Source organism: Rhineura floridana, chromosome 1 (assembly GCF_030035675.1).
Source record: "Rhineura floridana isolate rRhiFlo1 chromosome 1, rRhiFlo1.hap2, whole genome shotgun sequence".
NCBI classification, from domain to species: domain Eukaryota; kingdom Metazoa; phylum Chordata; class Lepidosauria; order Squamata; family Rhineuridae; genus Rhineura; species Rhineura floridana.
This window is the reverse complement of record NC_084480.1, coordinates 150,783,001-150,806,785: the sequence shown is the minus strand read 5'-3', so window position 1 is coordinate 150,806,785 and position 23,785 is coordinate 150,783,001. Positions and strand designations below refer to the sequence as shown.

Genomic DNA, 23,785 nt, shown 5'->3' with positions numbered 1-23,785 from the left:
TCATGCCACTGTGTTCAATAGAGGTTGAGGCCCAGAACAGGACTACTTCCCCAGTAGGCCTTTAGTGTGGCATTGCCACACAATTGCAATCCCACTTGTAGCTTACAGCAAAAGAGTAGCGATTGAGCACCACTAGGAGCTGCCTGACAGGAAGCACCCCATCTCATCTGTTCTCAGGGCCAGCCCAAGACATTCTGCTGCCCGAAGTGGAGCCCAGATGACGCTCTCTCCCCATCCCCTGGCCGCAGCCAACACTTTAAAAATATTTTCTGCAGGTTTTCAATTCCAATACGTGATTTCCTCTTCTCCCAACGATGCTGCCTGAAGCAGTTCGCTTCACACCTTGCAGCGTAGTAGGGCTGGCCTTGCCTGTTATTGGGATCTTGAAATGCCCAGAGACTCCATGCCACAGAATTGTCATCTGCAGTTTAGAGATAAGGAAGCAGTCAGATGAAAAATGTTCTTGTGACGTCCCTATCGCAGATATACCTCTGGCCCCCTCAGTAGCTAATAAAAATTCCCAAGGAAAAATAAGTTTGTAATCAATGGCTTATTTGGATTTGCAGGCATTGCATAGTCTGTTACCCATTATTGTCACCCAAGGTCACACTCAGGCCAATGGCAAGAAGGGTTGCGACTGGAGAATCTCACTCAGGAAATGCCTTAGCTCCCTTTCTGTTTAACAGATAAAATTGTGATAGACAAACAAGAAGCACTGGCAACCATGGAGGAATCCAAAATGCACGGTAGGGCACTACTTTGGGGGGTGTGGAGGAATCCAAAATGCACAGTAGGGAAATACTTTTATCAGGACCAACTAAAACGACACAAAATAGTGAGCAATTTCTCCAGAGCCCTTCATGAGGTAGGATGTTAAACAAAACTGGGGGAGGGGAGAAAAAGCTAGGACTGGTCTAGTTGCCCTCCAAGTCTGCTATTTATCTTGAACTGGAACTACAGCAATACAGGAGGAAGTTTGCAGTCCTAATTCGTTAGCCTCTCAAGGTGCAATACAGAGTGTAAGTTACATCGATGATAGTATTGGGACATCGGGACATAATTTTGGGGGGATGTTTCCCTATGTTTTGGATCATAAAAGCTAGTGGTTCTGGGAGTACAGATTCATACAAATATGTGGTGCTAATGAATCACATGTGTGAATTGTTCCTCAAAAATACTGCAAAACACAAGTTGGCACAATTGCTCTTTAACAAGGAAATGTTTTTCACAGCAAGACATGGAAGGAAAGCACTCATCAGCCAGTTCATCAAGATTTGGTGCCAACTGCACAAGCTGGTCTCAGGATATAGCCAGGGGAGCAAGCTGGTGTGACCATTATGTTCATTTTCTTGTTTTTTGTTCTTCATTGCCCTATGGTCTTAGTTTACACCATTTCATATTTCTTTTGCATATATATTTATAATTCATATTTGTGCAAAAGCACCAAAGCATGATGTTCTCTGGATTCTTGGTTTTATGCAGTCTTTGCACAAAGATATTCAAAAATATAACTTTTTTTTAAAAAAGAAGGGTCAGTCTGTTCTGATCCCGATTTCCAAGGAAGGTGAAAAAGTTGCAGGGACACACACCGTTGACTGACTGGGTGAGCGAGCAGGTGCTCACCAGAGGTAAAACAGGGGAGGAGCACTAGAGACCGTACCTAAACAGCCTCATTCCTGTTTTAAAAGTATCTACAGACATACACACAATCAGGAATTTTGGGTAAACAAGAGAATGGATACACAATAAATGTGAATATTTTGCTATATATAGGAGCCCCTCAAAGCAACAGGTTACACCAATGTGAAATAATAGATGCAGCACAAGAAATCTCAACAGAGGACTGGATTGCATAAAGTGCAGCAGATGTGAACAAGTCCTTACACCTAAAATAAGTTTGGCAAGCCTGTCAGAGGAAATAATATTAACAGGAACATGAAATATCCCACTAAGGAGATGGGCTCATACCAAAAGGTTTCATGTGGATTGTTTTTCTCTTTTGATGTATTGTATGGGATACTGGTGGTTTCATTCTTATATTCCAAACTCTTAGTATAGTGTTTACTATCCATATCAGACATTTAATGATGTTCCATGTAAAAGGAGCTGATGTTAAAGAATATTGGACTATACTAGGGACGGGTGAAAAAATGGATAAATGGGAACTATACATCAAACTAACTACCCCACAGTTCACACATTTGCTATCTTTCCAGAATGGTCTTGTTCCTATGAGCTTCTGCGGCTTTTCCCAATACCAGCTTTTTTTTAAAAGTGGCAAATATAACATTGTTATCAGTGACATCTTTGATCTGAACTGCTGAAATGTGTATTCCGTGTAACTTCTGTGTCATTGAGGTCATGATGGTAGCAATTAACATTCATTGTTTGATTCTTAACGTGTCTCCCCCTTGTATCTGCTTTTTATAATCTCTGTGATTTAAGCCAATCTCATGGTGCTTTACTAGTCTGTTGCCTCAGACAGGAAAAAAAGTACCTCACCACCAGTACACTGAAAAACTGACTGAAGTGGGGGTGGGTGGGGAGGAAACAAAACAAGTTGGTTAACTGTTGATCAGACAGGCTAACTGTAAGGTGAAGAACTCAGCAGACTGTAGCACTCAGGGCTTGAAGATAAAGTGGGTTCATTTTTTAACTTTTAAAATTACATCACATCTCTGAGCTGGAAAAAAAATGAACTGCACAATCCTCATTTAATTGCGTGGGGAAAAATCTTTCATCTCCTCTTCTTGGACAGACAGTAACCTTGAGACAAGATGCCTACTTAATGGGTAGTTACCTAGCTCATTTACCTTTGAATAAGAAAAAACCTCACACCATCATTAGAAAACAATGTTACTTTCAGCAATGGAATAAGATGAAATGGTCGGGAATTACTCATTACTCTCATCCCCTCGTTCAGAAAGCACTGGGGCCATGATGTCCCAGATGTACCCTTACCAGATGTACCTTCTTAACATGGTCCAAATGGTATAACAAGCTTTTACCATCAGTGTCCCTGCTTGTCCCTCTACCCTTCCATCCTGCTTTCCAATCAGAGAACATGGGAGTTCTTGCACAACTCTTGAAGGACAAGGGCTTTGGCACCCTGTGAAAGTGTACCCCTATGCAGTCAGCAGCTTTTAGAAAAAATAAGAGACACCAGAATTGGCTTAAAATTGATCAATTCAGTCAGTGCAAACAACTTTTTTTTGTATGTTTGTCGCAGGCCTTCAAGTTTAATCTGCCAGGAGGTGCATATCAGCAGTGGGTAGGGCTGGAATCAAAAGTGGCCGGTGTCTGTAATACGTTTGGATTCAATATCCTGAGGCAAGAGTTACCATGGTGGTTTAATAATTAGCAGTTACAACAACCACCAGTTTTCTGCTGGAGCTTCTTCAGCCAGTCAACCCCCTCAAACCATTCTCCAGAAATCATCTCTAAACTCCCATAGGGATCATCTCTAAACTCCCATCATTTTCTGTTTCTGATTTGATTTGTTGTAATTTTCTATCAGCTATGGGAAGCGACCATACTATTAGATGCCTGCACCTCCATACCAGAAACAAGCTTTGGGTGCAATGAAGGTTGTGCAGCCCTGAACAGTGCATCTGCGGTAGCATCAATTTACCTGGCATGTAAGATACAGTTAAGTCAGATTTTTGTAGCTTGAGCATCATCCTTTGGATTCTCAAAGTGCAATCAGTTAATGGCTTCTCAAGCAATGCTATCAGAGGTTTATGTTTGGTTTCTACTTGCACTTTCTGTCCATAGATAAACTGCTGAAATCTCTGACAAGCGAACAGGATACCCAATATTTTCCAACGTGGTTGTGCTTGCCATAGACCCCAAATGCAGCACAGTGTTTTGGCTCAAGCCTGTTTCCTTTCCCAGGAGCTTTGCAGCCCCTGCTGCAATGTTTAGCTTCTGCTGTGCCTGTTGCTGCTTGCCTTGTACGGGGACAGTCTCTTTGCTTGGGCCCTCGCTACCTCTGCTGCTCTACATACCTTGAGAGTTTTTTCTCCAGTGACCTCTTCTTCATGCAATAGCCTTTCTTGTATTGCATTCTCCCAAATGCCACAAATAACCCTGCCTCTGGTGACACAGTCTTCTAGGGCCTGACAGGCCAAGGGTTTTCAGCTCTGTAGGATATGGCTCTATACTTTCACCCATTTTCTGCATGCATATAAAGACCTCTGATCTTCTGCATCTTTAAAAGTTGTGCGGGGGAGGGAGAATTTCACCTTGTGGTTTTTCCCATTACAGTGTTGCAAGAAAACCTTGCACCTGACTGAATTTTCTCTTCTCTTAAAGATACAGAATCATTCTGTTAAAACAGCTAGGCTGGTGCGGACCAGAGAGAGGGCATTTTCGATTGTGGCCCCCACCCTCTGGAATTCTCTGCCCTATGACATCCGCCATGCCTCCTCCCTGGCAGGTTTCCGCTGAGAATTGAAAACCTGGCTGTTTCGGCAGGCCTATGGGACTTTTGGGTAATCTCGTTTTATTCTGTAAAGATGTGGGTGGGTTTTGATTATGTAGAGTTGCCGTTCATTTGTATTTATATGTTATTTTATTCTTTTGTACGTCGCCTAGAGTGGCCGTTTCATACGGCCAGATAGGCGACTTAGAAATAAAATTTATTATTATTATTATTATTCTCAGGCCCTGAGCCTGGCAACCCTACCAGGTAGAGTTTATTTATTTATTTATTGCACTTGTATACCGCCCCATAGCCGAAGCTCTCTGGGCTAGGACCTGACCTGGCTGTCCTCTGGCACTGGCCCTGCATAGAATGTGCATGCTTCAAAAGATAAGTGTTTTCTGCATGTTACACGGAACATCATGGGTGCACACATTGAGAGATGCACCTGCTAGGTCAGTAAGATGTGAAAAAGCTCTCATTACTGTTTGTAAACTACCTTGGGAGTAATTGAATGAAGGATGCTTTAGAAATGCAACACATACAAGAAACAACTAAAGGTGGCACACTCTGCTCATGACATGCTTAATGCCTTCCCTCATGTATATACACACTTACATGTATACATTGACATTAGGGTTGCCAGGCTCAGGGGCTGAGAGTAGGGTTACCAACCGTACTCTTTTAAGAGTACATGTAGTCTTTTTGATATGGTGCAACAGCATACTCTTACTTTTCACTTATCGAAGCCAAATGTACTCTTTTTGAAATGATAAAATGATGGTAACCTTAGCTGAGACTGATCCTGTATCTTTAGGAGAAGAGAAAGTCAGCCAAGTGAAAGTGTTCTTGCAACTCTGTAATGGGAAAAGCCACAAGGTGGAATTCTCCCTTCCCCCTGCACCACTTTTAAAGATACAGAAGACCTATTGGTTGAGGCCCACCTCCAAGAGGTCTGCTGTATCTTTAAAAGTTGTGCAAGGGGAAGGGAGAATTCCACCTTGTGGTTTTTCCCATTGCAGTGTTGCAAGAACACCTGCACTTGGCTGACTTTCTCTTCTCCTAAAGATACAGGATCAATCTCAGGCCCTGAACCTGGCAACTCTAATTGACATTGTATTCCAATAGCATCAGTGACTATGCCTTGGAAACACTTTTCCTGGACTGTATTGCTTCAGGCTTGAGATAGAGGTTTGCATATTTGAAAATTCCTCCATGAGGACTTCCCAGGAGGATCCTTCCGCCTGTGCTGCCTCTGAGACGAGCTCCCGTCTCAGAAGAAGCTTTTTCAGTTTTAAAACCAGCAAGAAGACTTTTTGACTGGAAAAAAATTTCTCCCAGGCAAGGGAGAAACGCAGAGATTACCCACAGAAAGCTTCGTTTTGTTTGTTGGACTGGAATTCATTGGGATCGCCTATGAAGGAAGGTAGCCAGCAGCGTCGGAGCTAGGGATTACAAACAAGCTCTAACTGATTAAGCGAGACTTTTTTTTCTTCAAAGAAAAACGGAAATTAACAGGCAAGCATCCTCCTGTCTATTCTTATCATTTTGTTATCGTTACAGTAAAGGAGATTTGTTTAAGAATTAGCAACAAAGAAACCCTGGGTGAGTTATAACTTTCTCTTTTATACACGGAATTAAGGAGGAAGAAAATCGAAATAGCCTATCTTTGTTTTTATTGCAAAAAGCTGGCATGGAATTTAGCATGATAAAGATATAAACGGATGAGAGGCATCTAATTTGAAGAAAAAAAATGATTTATATGACTTTTGAGTATTTTATGTCTGGGACTATTTTTTCTGGTTGTCAGGCCCAGGATGAGACTCAGGAACCAGACCAGGGGTTGTAAGTAATTCAGTTTTTATTAGAGTAATGTCCAAACAAAGACTGCGTCTTCTCATGAAGCAGTACAGAAATACAGGTCCTGCGGCATTGAGAGAAAGTTGACAGAGCAAGGGGCTGCTTTCCCGCCGGTTCTTTAAGAAGGGGCCAAACGGGCGCGCAACCTTTCGCTCCTCCTTAACTGCCCCTCAGGCACTACCCGCCTTCCACCCCTTCTCTCTTGTCTTTTCAAAAGTCTTCATGTGCGCGGCGAAGGGGGAAGCATCGGCCCCTCCTCTTCTGAAGGTTCCGATTCCAGTATGGGGGATGGGGGGGCTGATGGTAAACTGACTCGCGGCTTTTCTGCCTTGGGCAGCCCTCCCTCTTCTCCCTCCTGTTCTGAGCTTCGGAGAAGGGGAGGCGTGGGAATGTCCAGGGAAGATTCTGAAACTCCAAAGCTCTCAGGCTCCCCGTTGCTAGGCAACCCTATCTCTGGCATTTCCTCTGCTTCGTCTTCACTCTACTCGGGCGAAGTTGCTCCCCCTCCTCCCTGCCATCCATCTGAATCCTCTTCTTCCAACCCCTCGGGACCCCAACTCTGCCTCCTGACACTGGTCTACTTTCTTTTTCTTTTGACGAATCTGCTTATTCTTTATGCTACTAATTATTTGGACGCTGTGAACTAAATTTGTTTTGCACTTTTGGACACACAAGAGATAAGGCAGTTCGTGCTGTCTAGAGGGTGATGTCATCAGGCTTGGAAGATTAACCCATTTGTGACTGGAAAAAGAAATAAACTGTTCTTTGCTTGAGAATAGTGACTATATTGGAAATTGAAGGGGTTCTGTTCTTTTGGTTTTAAGAATGATAATCAAGAAGGTGGCTGAGACCCTGGATGTACAGGAAGGGGTTCTCTCTCTAAATATGTTTCAGAAAATAATGAATGAGATTAAGCTAACGAAACAAGAGCTGGGACAGAACAGACAAGAGATGAAAATTGGATTTGGCAAAATGAGACAGGAGCTGAATGAAATTCAGGATTCTATGAGAAGGGAGATGGATGAGACCAAAAATATAATTGGACAAGAAAAAGAAGATGAAAGAAAGATCAAAGGGAAGGTTCAAGCCCTGGAGATTGGAATAGATTTATCAAATATGGACCTGGAAAAAGATTTGGATTTTATGGCTGTGATGGATCCTAAAGACAAATATTATTGTTTGGAATTTAGCGCTGTCCCTGAAGGAATTGGTGAAGAGATTAGAGATAAAGATATCAATGGCTCGAAAAAATTCCTGGATTGGATGGATTTGATGGAACTTGAAATGGAGAAAGTTTGCAGAATTAATTCCAGATATGTGACAGTGGAAGAACTCTTAGGGGATGTGCTGGTGCATTCTGTGGAAAAAAGGAACAGAGATACAATTTTACAACAACATTTCAGTAATACATTCAGAATTGATGGCAAGGAAATATTTGTGGTTAGGGAAATTCCTATCAGACTCTTATTATATGACTATGAGCAAGATTATTGGGTGTGCAAAGATGGAAGATGGAATCAACACTGATAATGGGAGAATGGGAGAAGAGCTATTGAAATTACTGGACTTAGTAGACTTGAAGAGATGGATCAATTGACATGTCTATTTGGAGAAAAATTGATGGATATATATCTCAAGGATTGGAAACTTCTCTTTGACTTTTTGTGGAAAGAATAAAATGACATGATGTTAATGAGATTTGATACCAATTAAGATAACCACTGGAGGAAGGTGATTGTATAATTTTATTAAGAGACAGGTTTGTTATATATTATAGACCTATAGCTGATCTACGACAAATCGGAAGTCAATAGTTTTTATTGTATTAGTTATTAATTCGTTATTTTTGTTTTGTTTTGTTTTGCTTTTGAAAATTTGAATAAAAATTAATGATAAAAAAAAAAATTCCTCCATGAAGAAACTACCCACACATAGAAAATGAGCTTGTCAGTTAGAAGTGTTCAGCCTGACCTTCTCACACAATTTTCTATTTTCGGGGAGTGTATTCCCCCAGAAATAAGCATTCAAACATACATCCCCAGGAACCTGTGTTTCAGGGGCTCTGAGAGGAAATGCAACTATTTTATTGAGCAAAAACAGAGCTGCATCTGAATTTCTGCCTCTGTCTGAAAAAAAAGTTGTAAAATGGTTCTTAATATTAAAACTGAGGCCTAGTTTTCACTAAAGTGCTGAATCTCTGTCCAGGCTGTATTATTTCAGGGTGCAGGGTTTACATTATTGAATAGCCCTCCATTAAAAAAAAAAAAATTCCCAGTCAGAAAACCAGATGTCATAAAAAACCCCTATTATTATTATTATTATTATTATTGTTGTTGTTGTTGTTGTTGTTGTTGTTGTTGTTGTTGTTGTTGTTATTATTAAATTTCTTTAAATTTCTTTATATACCGCATTTTCCACAAATACACATGTGCTCAAAGCGGTTCACACAAATAGTCCAAATGCAATAGCACAACACATAATAAAAAGCATAATCACTACATTAAGAATATATATATATACATCAAAGTATAAATGAACATAAAGCTCAACAACAAAGCCAAAGCAAAAATATTTAAAAGCTACCCCCAAGCTGATACAAAAATCTCTTCCATCCCCCTGACCCCGATAGCTCAACCCAAAGGGCCAGAAAGTCTTCTGAAAGAAGCTGTGTTTCTGGGCTGGAGGGTGGGCAAGGCAGGTAGAAATAGCCTCCCCTGATGACAAACCAAGTCTCTCTTCCCCCAAACTAGGCTAGGATCAGTCTTTCCAACATTTAGTTTTCTATTTAGCATGGATTTTTTTGCATGGCAGAGCATTCAATCATGAGAGCTCCTGCCTGCACTCGAAGTGGTATTGCCAAGACAGTTATACCACTTTAGTGACAGCTGAATGTTTTACAGTGAATGTTTTACAGACGCCTGACTTGGCCAACTTCTCCTGTGCTATGCTTCGCAGTGTGCCTTGAGCTGGCTTAAATAAAAAGTAGCAGCCTTCTTTCTGAAGGTTACGCTCTAGCATAGAAGACAACGGCATTTAATAGTAATCATTATCTCGTGAACATGTGCACTTCAAGGATAAGCTTGTCCTGAGAGGTTTGGAGGTGTGTCCTACTCTGGGGAAAACATGCAGAGCCTTTAAATATAATCCTGTGCTTATTTGCTTCCATGGAAGAGGTGCTGTAAAAGATGCTGCATTTGGCTGATGAGCCGAGCTTAGTGGAATATGCATGAATGAATACAACTCAACTCCTTCCTCAGGTTCAGCACCCCAAAGCCTTCAGTGTACTACTGGCTCCAGCAACAGGCCTTACTTGCCTCTCTCCATTGTAAATAATTGGATTCATCCCCAGCTCCTCACCCTCAATAAATGCTTTCAGAATGACCTTCAGAGAAGGGAAAGTGCAGAGACAGGCTTCCCAAATGCAGGATTTCCCCATTGTTTTCAGATTGCAAGTTGTTGCACATTACTGGCTGCTCTGAAGGTGGAGGAACAGAAAACAGTTTAAGGTGCTCCCCTGGACCCCTGCATTTGACCATTCTATTCTCCTATCCTGTTCACAAGGTCCCAGGTCCAGCACAACAAGGAAACTCATCCTTCCCCAACTTCATTGTACTATGAGGCATAAAGAAAGCAGGAAGTGGGCGGCGGCGGCGGTGTTTTCAGTTGATACAAATCTCCCAGGAAAGTTGAAAGCAGCTTAAGGCTAACATACCTGTTTCCAAAAATGGTGGCAAGGTCAGCATGGAACACACACACCCCAGTCTCTGGGCCCTGCCATTTTTCCAACCTGGGTGACCTCTGGGGCTACCACAAACAATGTCCTCATAAATGGCTGTTTATTTATTTGCTAATGGTCCCGAGGGAGTAGACAAGCTTTACATATTTATTTTATTTTGCTTATTAAATTTATATCCCACCTTTCCTTCCAAAGGAGCTCAGGGTGGCAAACACATCAGTGATAAAAAATTGAAACTTATTAAGAAAACATAAAACAATCACACACTCACATTAATTTCAAGGTTGCTAGGAACAATATCTTTCAGCCCTCAAATGCCTAGGTAAAAGGAATCTTTTAAACTTCTTCCTGAATGTTAGTAATGTGGGAGACAGATGCACCTCACAGTCACCAAGGAGGGTATTCCACAAATGGGGAGGGCCCTGTCATGGGTGAGTGCTAACCAGGCAGCGCTCAAAGGCACCACCACCAGGGACTCACCTGCCAACTGCCAGGCCTGAGATAGCTAATACTGGGGAAGGCACTCTTTTTAGTATTTGGGTTCTAGGTCATTTAGGGCTTTGTATACTAACACTAACACCTTGAAGTAGCTCACTGGCAGCCAATGCAACACGTCCAGGACCAGTGGCACATGGTCCTATCAGTGCTACCAACCTAGAAGCTGCATTCTGCACTAGCAGCAGCCTCTGGACCATCTTCAAGTGCACCCCACATAGAGCGCATTACAGTAGTACAGGCGGGAGTTTACCTGAGCATGACAACTGAGGCCAGGCTTTCCTGGAATGGCCGTAGGTGGCAAACCAGCCTAAGGTAGGCTAAGCACTCCTAGCCACAGAAGCCACTTGAGATTCCTTCAGGGGGAGTGCAACACCTCCCTGAACAGGCCATTCATCTGAAATACATAACAGAATTAAAATATCAATAAACTCCTGTGCTGTAAGATGCCATCTGAAAGCTTCCCAGATCAAGGGTCTTCTCAGTGGTGGCAACCTTTTTGTGGAACATCCTCCCAGGGTCATTTGTCCAACTCGTTCCTGCTTTTTATGAAATGTGTGAAACTATCTTTTTTTTCAGGAAGGCATTTGACTGTTGAGGTAATAATACTGATTTCCCATATGAGTGTTCAAAGCTCTTCATATAGACTTATAATGCATAAAACAATAAGGTAAGAGTGACTTTCCTAAGGTCTTTTCCTCTGAAACATCCCCCATAGATAAACATGGGTCAAGAATGCTGCTGAGGGAAAGCAGAACAAGGATTAAACACTTGCTTTCTCTGTTGCAAAACTCTGCTTCCATGGGTGCTATGTGCCAACATTACATGCTGTTTCAATGTAATACGTAGATTGGTACTCACAAAACAAAGCATTGTGAAGTTTTAATGTACAAAAGAAAATGTTGTGAGAATGTTAGCAGAAACAACTGCTTCTGGGGAGAGGGTGGAGGTGGAGGAGAAAAAGAAGGATCAATGGAATTCACCACTCACATTATTTCTACCTTGGTTTTTAACAGAAGCCCGAGGGCCCCACTGTAACAAGATGAAACAGGCGGTCTGCAGCAGTAAGTATATCAGACCGAAGCAGGCGCATGAGGTTATGGCAAGGTGGGCAGGACTCAAGAAGAAGAAGCAGGATAGTGTTCGCCACGGGCTGTTGAATGTCAAATGTTTGTGACCCACAAGATAATAGTGCATGGGAAGCAGAGAGACAGGCAAAGGCTGCAACCACCTGTAGACAACTGAGTTATTCTGCAATAAGAGGGGGAAAATTGGGGGCAATCCCATCTCAGGGAACAGAAAGTGGCTATGACCTGTATATTTAGGAGGAAAGTGTGTCATAGGAAGAGGGTGGGTGGAGAAGCTACCAAGTTCTGTTTTCTTGAAGGATGTTATTTTGACAAACCCTTTCTGCCTCTCCTCTGCCTTAGTGCCTCCAGTTAGGGCAGGGAGGGAAGGCTTTGTCTCTAATCTGGAATTATATTCTTTGCTAGCCCTTGAGGAGGAGGAGGAGGAGGAGGAGGAGGAGGAGGAGGGGGAGGGGGAGGAGAGAAGAAAGAACTCTGCGAAAGTAGACGTTTCACCAAGCACAGCGAAAACATGAGGACTCCTCCACAGGTAGTACAAAAGCCCCGCTTTTATTTCTTTCTCTCCTTATACAGTATTTTTTCACCCGGTTGTATTTCCTCTTCTTTTTGTGTATTGACCTTCCCAGCAGTTACATGTCTGCACGCTACAAAATAACTTGTGGGTTGTGGTGGCTTAGAAGGGTCTTTGCCAGACTTCTGACATTAAGATTTTTTTGTTGTGAGTTTCTGAATGCAACATTTGAAATGAAAAAAGTATATATTTTCAGCATCCTGGCCAACAGATCAGTGCTGCGTTTGGGCTGTTCTGTTTTCAATGCTCGGTTTTAGGACATATGGATTAGTAATTAATAATTCAGATGGCAGTGCATTTGAGCATGTACAGAATGCTGTTACCTCACCCTGGATCATCTGCAGCTGTACTAGGGCAGAGGCCGTCACTTTATGGCAGCACCTCTCTTTTCAGAAATTAAGCATTGGGTATGCATACAATAGTTTTGCTCTGAGAGAGAAGTGCTTGCAATGTGTTCTGTTTTTCTTTGAATTTGCCACATATTGTTGATACGCCTCTGCAGTCATTATAGAGCAGCCCATAAAGTTTAGTTATGGGGCTAGTTTTCCAAGGATTTGATCTGCATAAAACATACACTCCAACTGTTTCCTGTTTATCTTGTTTTCTGGCACCAGTCTGTTGTAAAACGCTGTAACTAGTTGCCTTTTGGGGAGATGCTGGAAATGTCTTTAAAATTTTTGTCAGCATGCACATGCATGCTCTCCCAGGTTCCTTGATGTTAAAATATTTTGAGTGGTGGGATAGATGCATCTCAATTCTGCACATGTAATCACACATACATGGATACACAATTCCAATATACGACTCCCACCCAGCAGCCCTCCCACTTCTCATCCCCAAGCAGTGGCTTATATGGGTTGTAAATATTGTTGCTTTCTATGTTTGGCACTGCCCAATCAGTGGCAGATTGTATTAAATATTTTTGCATTTCAAAATGCAGCCTTCAGAATGCAGGACTGGCCAAGCTATTACAAAAAAATAAAACTTAGACTGGATGGAAAAGAACCTTCCACAATCTGTGACTCAGGATAGGGCCTTGGTGTGAGAATGAGGTGCCAGAAGTACATGAGGGGGTTCATATTTTCTTCTTTGAAATTTTGGAGGGAGACGAGTATGTAAAAACCGTAACAAGTTTAAGACTTGCAACCCAAAAGAAGTTCTAGACGTCTGGCAGTCGTTCAAATCTCTTGTTAGGGCTGGCTGCAATGCACTCAGGCCTCACTGATATTTTTTCTCCCTTAAATGACAGCAATATTTTTTGTTAAAAAGCAAACAAATCAGAGTCAGAATTAGTCCCAAGTAAAGTACATTTTTCTATATGAAAATAAAGACTAATAAGTTTCACACAAGCCTGGTGTTTTCCTGTATATAATGGGCATTTTACCTTAAGTGCACATTGAATTGCACATTGAATTGAAAACATAGGATTTTGGGGAAAAAAGAGAAAGAAATATATGTTTCTCCTCATATCTGGAATTCTCTTCCTTTGCAGACTTGCAAATCTCATGTCTGAGTGACTTCCAGAAGTAGGGCAAGATCTGTTTATTTGGGTTTTGATGACAGGGGAGCGGGGATAAGGTGAAGTTTATCCAGTGTAAGTGGGGATTTTATGGTTAACATATTTTTTACTTGCCCCAGTCTGGTGGGATGAGGTGGAATGCTCGTTTACTTGAAAGTTAGTCTCAGTATGTTCAACAGAGCTTACTCCCAGGCAAGGCAGCATGGTATTGCAGCCCTAATCTGTGTTTTTTAATCCATTCATTTGGGGGAGGGTGATGGACACTGACATTTTATTATCTCTGATCACTGAAATGAATATTTTTATTGTATTACTGAGAGTTTTTATATGATTTTTTTATAATGTTTTATTCAGATACATGACAAATGTAAGGGCAAGTGGGAGCCTTTAGGATGTTCCACTTGGAGCCTGCTATTTCTGGGACTTTATTACATAATTAAATGCAAGTGTCCCTTCCCTGGAGGGGATGCATAAGCCGGCTGGCTGAGGTGGCTTCTGCTTTGCAGATTGCCTGGCTTTTTGTGGGTCTTGAGTCATGTGCCTGGGAGAGAGGACTCAGAGCCAAGTGGGGAGACTTGATGGGGCCCCAATCAGTGTAGGTGGGAGATATGGCATTGTGAGGAGGACTTGCCAGGTAAGGGGAAGGCGGCCCAGGCAGTTAACGGCTGGGCCTTGTTCCAGTCCTCCCCACACCCGCAGGTTTGTTGGTTGCCCTATCAGCCAGCTCTCAGACCTCCGGATGCTGCTCCTAAATGCCAGATCGGTGCACAATAAGGTATCCCTCATTCATGATTTAATTGTGAATGAGGCAGCCGATCTGGCATGTATAACCAAGACCTGGGTGGGTGAGCAGGGAGGAGTCAGTCTCTCCCAGCTATGCCCGCCAGGGTACCTGGTTCAGCATCAGAGTAGACCTGAGGGTCGGGGAGGGGGGTTGCTGTGGTCTATAGGAGCTCCATCTCCCTCTGCAAGCACCCTGTCCATGTGACTACTGGTCTGGAGTGTTTGCACCTTGTGTTGGGTCAGCAGGACAGACTGGGGATTCTGTTGGTGTACCACCCACCCCACTGACCAACAGACTCCCTAGCTGAGCTGACCAAGGTGGTCTCGGGTATGTGGTTGAGATCCCCCGGACTGTTGGTTCTGGGGGATGTCAACATCCATGCTGAGGCCACCTTATCCGGGGCTGCTCAGGATTTCATAGTCTCCATGACAACCATGGGACTGTCTCAATATGCCATTGGCCCAACACATGTAGCAGGGCATACTCTAAACTTTGTTCTTGCAACTGGACATGAAGAAGGTGATCTGAATGTGTGTGGAGGGCTTACATTAGTCCCTCTGTTATGGACAGATCACTGCTTGCTGAAGTTTAGACTTACAGCAGATTTTCCCCTCTGCAACGGTGGGGGACCTATTTTGGTCCGCCCCAGAGGCTAATGGATCTGGATGGTTTCCAAAGGGCTCTGGGGAGTTTTCTGACTGATAGGGCTGGCGCTCCTGTCGAAACCCTGGTTGAACTGTGGAATACAGAAATGACCCAGGCAGTTGACATGATTGCTCCTGAGCGCCCTCTCCTATGTATAGCTCGTACGGCTCCATGGTATACCCCAGAGGTGAGAGCGATGAAACTATATAGGAGACGGCTTGAGTGCAGATGGAGATGAACTCCTGGTGGATGCAATTACACACTGGTAAGTGCTTATGTATTATGGGGCAGTAAGGGCTGCAAAAAAACAATGTTTTGCTGCCACTATCAAATCATCAATCTGCCACCCAACGGGGCTCTTCAGAATTGTCCGGGGCCTATTACACGCTGGTCCCAAGGACATGGTAGATCCATCTGAGGCCTGCTGTAATGAATTTGCTAGGCACTTCCAGGATAAAATCTTTAGCATCTGCCAGGACTTAGACTCCAGTCTTATAGCAGGTGAATTGAGCGAGGTATCCAGAGCACAGCATTGTCCCAATTTCTTGGATGAGTTTCAGTTGGTACAGCTTGAGGACATTGACAAGGTGCTTGGACAGGTTTGTGCAACCACTTCTGTGCTGGATCCCTTCTTGGCTAATAAAAGCTAGAAGGGATGGAACATCCGGCTTGGCCAGGGAAGTGATTAATGCCTCTCTGTGAAAGGGGGTGGTCCCTGGCTGCCTGAAAGAGGTGGTAGTGAGACCACTCCTGAAGAGACCCTCCCTGGACCCAGAAAATCTTAATAACTATAGGCTGGTGGCAAATGTTCCATTCCTGGGCAAGGTCCTTGAATGAGTGGTGGCAGGCTAGCTCCAGACACTCTTGGATGAGACCGATTATCTGGATCCATTTCATTCGGGTTTCTGGCCTGGTTTCGGCATGGAAACAGCCTTGGTCGCCCTGTATGATGACCTTTGTCGGGAGAGAGACAGGGGGAGTGTGACTCTATTGAATCTCCTTGATCTCTCAGCGGCTTTCGATAACATCGACCATGGTATCCTTCTGGGACGACTGGCTGAGTTGGGAGAGGGAGGGACTGCATGGCAGTGGTTCCACTCCTACTTGACGGGTCGGCTCCAGAAGGTGGTGCTTGGGAAACATTGCTCGGCACCCTGGACTCTCCAGTATGAGGTTCTGCAGGGGTCAGTTCTGTCCCCCATGCTGTTCAACATCTACTTGAAACCACTGGGTACAGTCATCTGGAGTTTTGGAGTGCACTGCCATCAGTATGCTGATGACACGCAGCTCTATTTCTCCTTTTCATCTTCTTCAGGTGAAGCTGTCAATGTGCTGAACCAGTGTCTGGCTGCGACAATGGACTGGATGAGGGCTAATAAACTGAGGCTCAATCCAGACAAGACTGAGATGCTCCTAGTGGGTGGTTTTTCTGACCGGATGGTGAATGTTCAACCTGTCCTGGATGGGGTTGCACTCCCCTAAAGAAGCAGGTTCATAGCTTGGGGTTTCTCCTAGAACCATCTCTGTCACTTGAGGCTCAGGTAGCCTGGGTGGCACGAAGTGCCTTCTACCAACTTTGGTTGGTGGCCCAGCTACACCCCTATCTGGACAGGGATAACCTGGCTTCAGTTGTCCATGCTCTAGTAACCTCCAAGTTAGATTACTGCAATGCACTCTATGTGGGGCTGCCTTTGAAGACGGTTTGGAAACTGCAGCTTGTGCAAAATGCAGCGGCCAGATTGGTAACAGGGACCAGATGGTTTGAACGTATAAAACTGATTCTGGCCCACTTGCATTGGCTGCCTGTATGTTTCTGAGCTTGATTCAAGGCGCTGGTTTTGACCTATAAAGCCTTACACGGGTTGGGACCACAATACCTGATGGAACTAATGCTGCAAATGGAGATCCTGAGACATGTGGGAAAGTTGTCATTTTACCTGGCGGCCCTGTCCCGTTTCCCAGTAGTGCTAGGTATGCCTTGGTTGGTGCAACACAATCCAACCATCTTCTGGGAAGAGGTGGTGGTGGCATTCGCCTCGCAATACTGTCAGCATCACTGCCAACCCCTTGAGGGCACCAATCCAGAAGTTGTAGCAGTGATGACGGTGGTTCGGGAAGACACCCCTTTACCAGGGAAATATGCGGAATTTCGTGATGTGTTCGATAAGAAGGAAGCCAACCAATTGCCTCCCCACTGGCCCTATGACTGTGCCATTAATCTAATGCCCAGAGCGCCTATACCAGCAGGGAGCATCTACTCCTTATCTGAACTGGAGTTGGCGGTGTTGAGGGAGTTTTTGGATACGAACCTGAAGAGAGGCTTCATCCGCCCTTCTCAGTGCCCGGCTGGGGCACCCTTGCTGTTCGTTAAGAAGAAAAATGGGGAATTATGCCCATGTAATGATTATAGGGCCCTGAACCAAATCACAATCCCCAACAGTTATCCCTTGCAGCTCATTCCGGAGATGCTGGAGTGCTTGCGGACAGCCAAGATTTACACCAAACTGGATTTGTGAGGAGCATACAACCTCATGTGCATAAGAGAAGGGGACAAGTGGAAAACTGCCTTCAAGACATGTTATGGACAGTTTGAATATTTAGTAATGCCCTTCGGATTGTCGGGGGGCTCTGGAGTCTTCCAAAATTTCATGAATGACATATTTGGGGACTATGTGGATTGCTTTATGATTGTGTATTTGGACGATATCTTGGTTTACTCGGATACTCCTGAGCAGCACGCAGAACACGTGAAGGCTGTGCTGCAGTGCCTTTGGAAGCATCAGCTTTATGCCAAACTAGAAAAGTGTGAGTTCGACATGTCCAAATTGGCCTTCTTGGGATACCACATCTCACCCAGTGGGGTGGAGATGGATCTGGGCAAGATCCAGTGTGTCCTCACATGGCAACCCCCCCCCCGCACCAAGAAGGATTTACAGCGTTTCCTGGGGTTTGCCAACTATTATCATCGCTTCATTGCTAACTACTCGGACAAGACGGCACCCCTCACAGACTGCCTAAAGGGGAAGGGACCTTTCCATTGGACCGAAGCTGCGCAGCAAGCCTTTGAAGAGCTGAAGGGGCGGTTTGCCTCGGAGCTGATTCTACAACATGCTGACCCTGCGTGTCCTTTTGTGGTGGAGTCAGATGCATCAGATGTAGCTGTTGGAGCAGTGCTTTTGCAACCAGCATTAAAAGGGGGAGGGCTAAGACCATGCGCCTACTTCTTGCAGAAACTGACCAGTTCAGAGCAAAACTATACCGTGTGGGAGAGTTGTTGGCGATCTGAGACGCCTTTGAAACCTGGTGGCACCTGTTAGAGGGAGCACAGCAGGATATAGAAGTGCAGACCGACCATCGGAATCTGGAGAGTCTCCAAACTGCATGCAAGTTGAACCAGCGACAGGTGTGGTGGGCCCAGTTCTTTGCGTGGTTCCATTTCAAAATTCACTACATTCCACAGGCGCAGAACAAGAGGGCAGATGCATTATCCCGCAAGCCAGAGTACTTAGGGAATTCAAGTCCCCAGTTGCCTCAACTGATCATCCCCCCCGAGAAAATCATGGTGGGAGCTTGCCAAGAGTCCTGGGTGGCAGAGTTGAAGGCAGCCCAAGAACAAGATGCATTCGTAAAAGAGAGGTGCTCTGAACTGGCTGCTCAGGACACCGGGAATCTGGAAGGCTTCATCTTGAAGGAAGGGGTGATGTATCATCATGGGGCTGCATATGTGCCTTCTGGGGAGGTAAGGGCCAAGGTGCTGCGCCAGTGTCATGATGCACCCTCCACCGGGCATTTCGGAGTGTATAAGATATTACAGGCTGTCAGCAGGGATTTCTGGTGGCCTCGGATGAAAGGAGAAGTGGAGCACTATGTCTGTTCCTGCCCTGTTCGTGCCCGAGCCAAGCACATCCCAGGATGACCCGCAGGCTTATTGAAGCCCCTTCCGATCCCCCAGGGGCCCTGGCAGATGGTCACCATGGACTGTATCACTGGCTTCCCTTTGTCGCAGGGGAAGGCCACAGTGTTAGTAGTCGTAGACGCTCTTACAAAAATGGCTCACTTCATTTCGTGCGCAGGGCTTCTAAATGCCCAAGAAATGGCTCGCCTGTATGTGCAACATATTTACCGTCTGTACGGATTACCGGACAGCTTAGTCTCCGATCACAGTTCACAGCCTGCTTCTGGCGGGCCATATGGCAAATTTTACAGAGTGAACTGAGGCTCTCCTCAGCTCATCATCCACAGATGGATGGGCAAACCAAGCGAACTAATGCCACCCTGAAGCAGTACTTATGTTGTTATGTCAACTACTAGCAGGATAACTGGGTATCCCTCCTACCCTTGGCGGAGTTTGCCTACAATAATGCTGTGCATGCCAACACGCAGCAAACCCCTTTTTTCACCAACCTGGGCTATCACCCTTGAGCTTTTGCCACTCCACACGCCTCTCCTTCCGTTCCAGCAGCCGAGGAATTTGTGCAAGAGTTGCAAGCCATGCAACAGCTCTTGAAAGACCAGTTGGACCAGGCCAAGCAGGATTATAAGAGAACTGTGGATCAACATCGGCAGGAGGGCCCTCCCTTCGAGTGGGGGACAGGGTATGGCTATCCACGCATTATTTGCCCTCCCAGGGTTGATGCCATAAGCTGGAAGTTCGAAGAGTGGGTCCTTTCAAAATAGAGACACAAATCAACCCGGTGGATTTTCACCAAAAATTGACTCCCACCTTCAAGATACACCCTGTATTCCATCGCTCCCTATTAACTCTAGAACATCCCCCCAACCCTCATCGAGCCTCCGTGGAGCCACTGCCTCCTGTCACTGTGCATGGGTGGGAGGAATATGAAGCGGAGCAGGTCTTGGACTCGAGGAGACGCAGGGGGTGCCTACAGTACCTCATCCATCGGAAAGGCTATGATGCTTCCGAGCGGTCGTGGGAAGTGGAGGAGGAGGGGAGAGTGTTCTTGCACTCGGGTCCTGCTTGCGGGCTTCCCCCAGGCACCTGGTTGGCTACTGTGAGAACAGGATGCTGGACTAGATGGGCCACTGGCCTGATCCAGCAGGCTCTTCTTATGTTCTTATGTTCTTAGGACGTCCATGCTCCAGAGTTGGTGAGAGTGTTCCATGAAGCCTACCCAAGTAAACCCACACCATGGGGGTGGAGGGGAATGGTGCATGGAGGGGTGGATGATGTAGAGACCCAGGGGACCCTGGATCCAGGGCTGGGGGAGCCCCAGGATCCCTTTCCAGCACAGAGTGACTCTGGGGGGGTGCACACCCCCAGCCCTGCAGATGGGAGAGATGTCAGATGGGAAGGGTGCTCCTGAAGATCTGGGGGGAGGAGATATGCCCAACCGCTCTCTGATTCCCATGGGAATGTCGCCCGCTCACGTGTAGACCCCTCCTTTGCCAAGCGTCCCAGGAGAGCCGTTGGAGCAAGACCTCACAAGACTCCACCCCCCCAGGAGTCCTTGGCTGGCTCTTCAAATGCCTCCCTGCCAGAAACTTCTCCTCCCCCTTCAATGGAGCCGGCACCTGAGGAGTATAGACTGTCCGATGAACAGATGTGTGCGCACCCTCTGTCACCCCGTGCGTGACGCCGAGAAAAGAGGCTTGGTCAGAAGGAGGCATCGCGCAGGAGTCAGAGGTTGCGAGCGAAAACCTTTCCTATATAAGTCCACGCCCCCCTGTAGTGGGTGCTGAGACAACTTCCCTTACATGCTGCAGAGTAAGCCTGAGTAGTTAGTTAGGGATTACAGTGAGCTAGTTAATGACCTCTAAGAGACGCCTTGCCTTTGATGTTACTTTAATAAAACAAGAATTGATTCCAGTCTCGCCTCTGTTTCATGATTCAGTTTCGGTTTCTCATTTTTCCAATTTTAAGTTCATATTTCCACATTAATTTGGATTCTTAAAAAAAAGTCTTCATCAAATTAATCAACCTTTTACTGTGAATTTTCCCAAATATACCCATGTTTATATGCAATTTTGCCTAATGTACTCATTTTCCAAACCAGTTTACCTTAAGAATTTCTCCCCTATCCCCACCTGGTGATGACACTCAACAGCTGGTCAGGCAAGTGGCTATTTTTATGTCTGAACAAAGGCCACATAAATATAAAAGTAGTCCCTAATATCACAAGGAACTAACTTTCAGCTGATGATAAATGATGGCTCTCTTCACATACTCAGTGTCCTTTAATTCCAGACCTGCGAGGAGTCAAGCGAGATGGTGAAAAGACGCCAGAAAGCAAACATCCTGGTCCTTTGTGCTCTGCTGCTTCTAATTGCTGTCCTTGGCCTCGTTCTGTTCATTATCTTCACCAACATCACACATGGCCAAGGTACTAGAATATGCCTTCTTTCTGACTTAGGGTAGAGACACACTCACCGTTCTGCCGGTTCCAGTGTGTCTCCACCTCTCTCTTCTGAAAAAGGGGGCACGTGACACTAGTCAAACCCCACCCCTTTTTACTGTAAAACCTGGAGGGAGCATCTTGAGTGTGTGGGGTTTTTTTAATTCACTTCAAAGAGATTTCACAACTGGTTGGCAGAAATGCTTTGCTCTGGCGACTAGTGTGTTTATAGCTTTACTCTCTACTTGTCCATTTGAGGGATTTTCCCTTATCAGTTGTTCTCTCCTTTTCAAAGCAGGCAACCAGCAATATAGATGCTTCTTGGGACCAATGGCCGTGTTCACATGTAATGCTAAACCATGGTCTTAGCACAGGATTGGGGAAACTCTGGCCCTCCAGATGTTGTTGGACTACACACCCATGATCCCTGATCATTGGCCATGGTGGCTGGGGCTGGTAGCAATTGGACAACACTATCTGGAGGGCTACAAGTTCTCCAACCATGGTTTAGTGCTATGTTGATAAGCCAGCCTGAGCAAAACATCGATCTTGCATGCTGATCTTTCCTCTCTGCTCCACAGGTACTGCTGGAGGAGGACTTCAGCAGATTTTAGCTTCCCTTTAAAAAATACCTGCTTTTGTTACATTCAGATGAGGCGTCTTGGTTTAATATGGGTAATGAAGCTGGCTTATTAAACTAGCCAGTTTGGTTTAAATTTTATTTATTTATTTATTAAATTTATTAGTTGCCCATCTGGCTGGCTGTCCAGCCACTCTGGGCGACATACAAAATAAAAACATACAAATACATTAAAACATTAAAAATCTCAACAATAATAATAAAACCTAACCCACCCCAAAAGCCTGCCTGAAGAGCCAGGTCTTCAAGGCCTGGCGGAAGCTTATCATAGAGGGAGCATGGCGGAGATCATTTCGGAGGGAATTCCACAAAGTGGGGGCCACAACTGAAAAAGCCCTCTCCCTAGTTCTCACCAGTCTAGCTGTTTTAACTGGTGGGATAGAGAGAAGGCCTTTTGAGGCTGATCTTGTTGAGCGGCATCCCTGATGATGCTGGAGGCACTCCTTCAGATACACTGGGCCGAAACCATATAGGGTTTTAAAGGTCAGAACCAACACCTTGAATTGGGCCCAGAAAACAACCGGTAACCAGTGCAACTCCTTCAGCACTGGAGTGATGTGATCTTGCCGGCGGCTGCCTTTAATCAGGTGAGCCACCGCATTCTGTAGCAGTTGCAGCTTCCGGACCATTTTCAAGGGTAACCCCACGTAGAGCGCATTACAGTAGTCTAGGTGAGAGGAGACCAGGGCATGTACCACAGATGGGAGCAGTTGGTTGGGAAGGTAGGGGCGCAGCCTCCGTATCAGATGGAGTTGATACAGCGCCGCCCGGCTCACAGCCAAGACCTGAGCCTCCATGGACAGCTGGGAGTCAAGAATGACCCCCAGGCTGTGGACCTGGTCTTTCAGGGGCAATTGTACCCCATTGAGCACCAGGTCAACATCCCCCAACCTTCCCTTGTCTCCCACAAACAGTACCTCGGTTTTGTCAGGGTTCAGCTTCAGCTTATTCCTTCCCATCCAGCCACTCACCGACTCCAGGCACTTGGATAGGGTTTCTACAGCCAACCTCGGTGAAGATTTGAATGAGAGATAGAGCTGTGTGTCATCAGCATACTGGTGACAGTGCAGCCCAAATCTCCTGATGATAGCCCCCAGAGGCTTTATATAGATGTTGAACAGCATCGGGGAGAGGATGGAGCCCTGTGGCACCCCACAAGTGAGAGGCCAAGGATCCGAAACCTCATCCCTCAATGCCACTCTCTGATACCTACCAGAGAGGAAGGAATGGAACCCCTGCATCACAGTGCCCCCTATGCCTAACCTCTTCAGGCGGTCCAGAAGGATACCGTGGTCAACAGTATCAAAAGCCGCTGAGAAATCCAGGAGGACAAGGAAGGTGCATTCGCCCCTATCCAACGCCCTCCTCATACCATCCACCAAGGCGACCAAGGCCGTTTCAGTCCCATGTCCAGGCCTGAAGTCTGATTGAAATGGATCCAGATAATTCACTTCCTCCAAATGCACTTGCAACTGCTTCACCACCACCCACTCAACCGCCTTGCCCAGGAATGGCAGATTTGAGACTGGGCGAAAGTTGTTCAGATCTTGGGGATCAAGGAGGGCTTCTTTAGAATTGGTTTTATACTGCCTCCTTGAGAGCTGATGGCATTACTCCCTCTTCCAGGGACATATTTACCACCATCTTGATCCCCTCGCCAGTCTGTCCTTG

General features: G+C 45.4%; 1 protein-coding gene across 11 annotated transcripts in view; it reads left to right on the top strand.

The window, feature by feature from the left end:
- KEL (Kell metallo-endopeptidase (Kell blood group)) overlaps positions 1-23,785 on the top strand; it is a 101,509-nt gene that overhangs the window by 24,739 nt on the left and 52,985 nt on the right. For 7 of the 11 annotated variants that reach the window (XR_009764146.1, XR_009764144.1, XR_009764143.1 and 4 more), the window contains exons 1-2: positions 12,055-12,131; positions 21,327-21,462. Coding sequence is in view for 5 of the 11 variants with exons in the window: in XM_061637652.1 (XP_061493636.1) it covers positions 12,114-12,131; positions 21,327-21,462 (154 nt within the window). In the remaining 6 variants the exon portion in view is untranslated. Of the gene's footprint in view, positions 1-11,126; positions 11,185-11,530; positions 11,579-12,054; positions 12,132-21,326; positions 21,463-23,785 lie in introns of those variants that run through there. The other 4 variants (XM_061637610.1, XM_061637619.1, XM_061637661.1 and 1 more) reach the window with 4 other exon arrangements.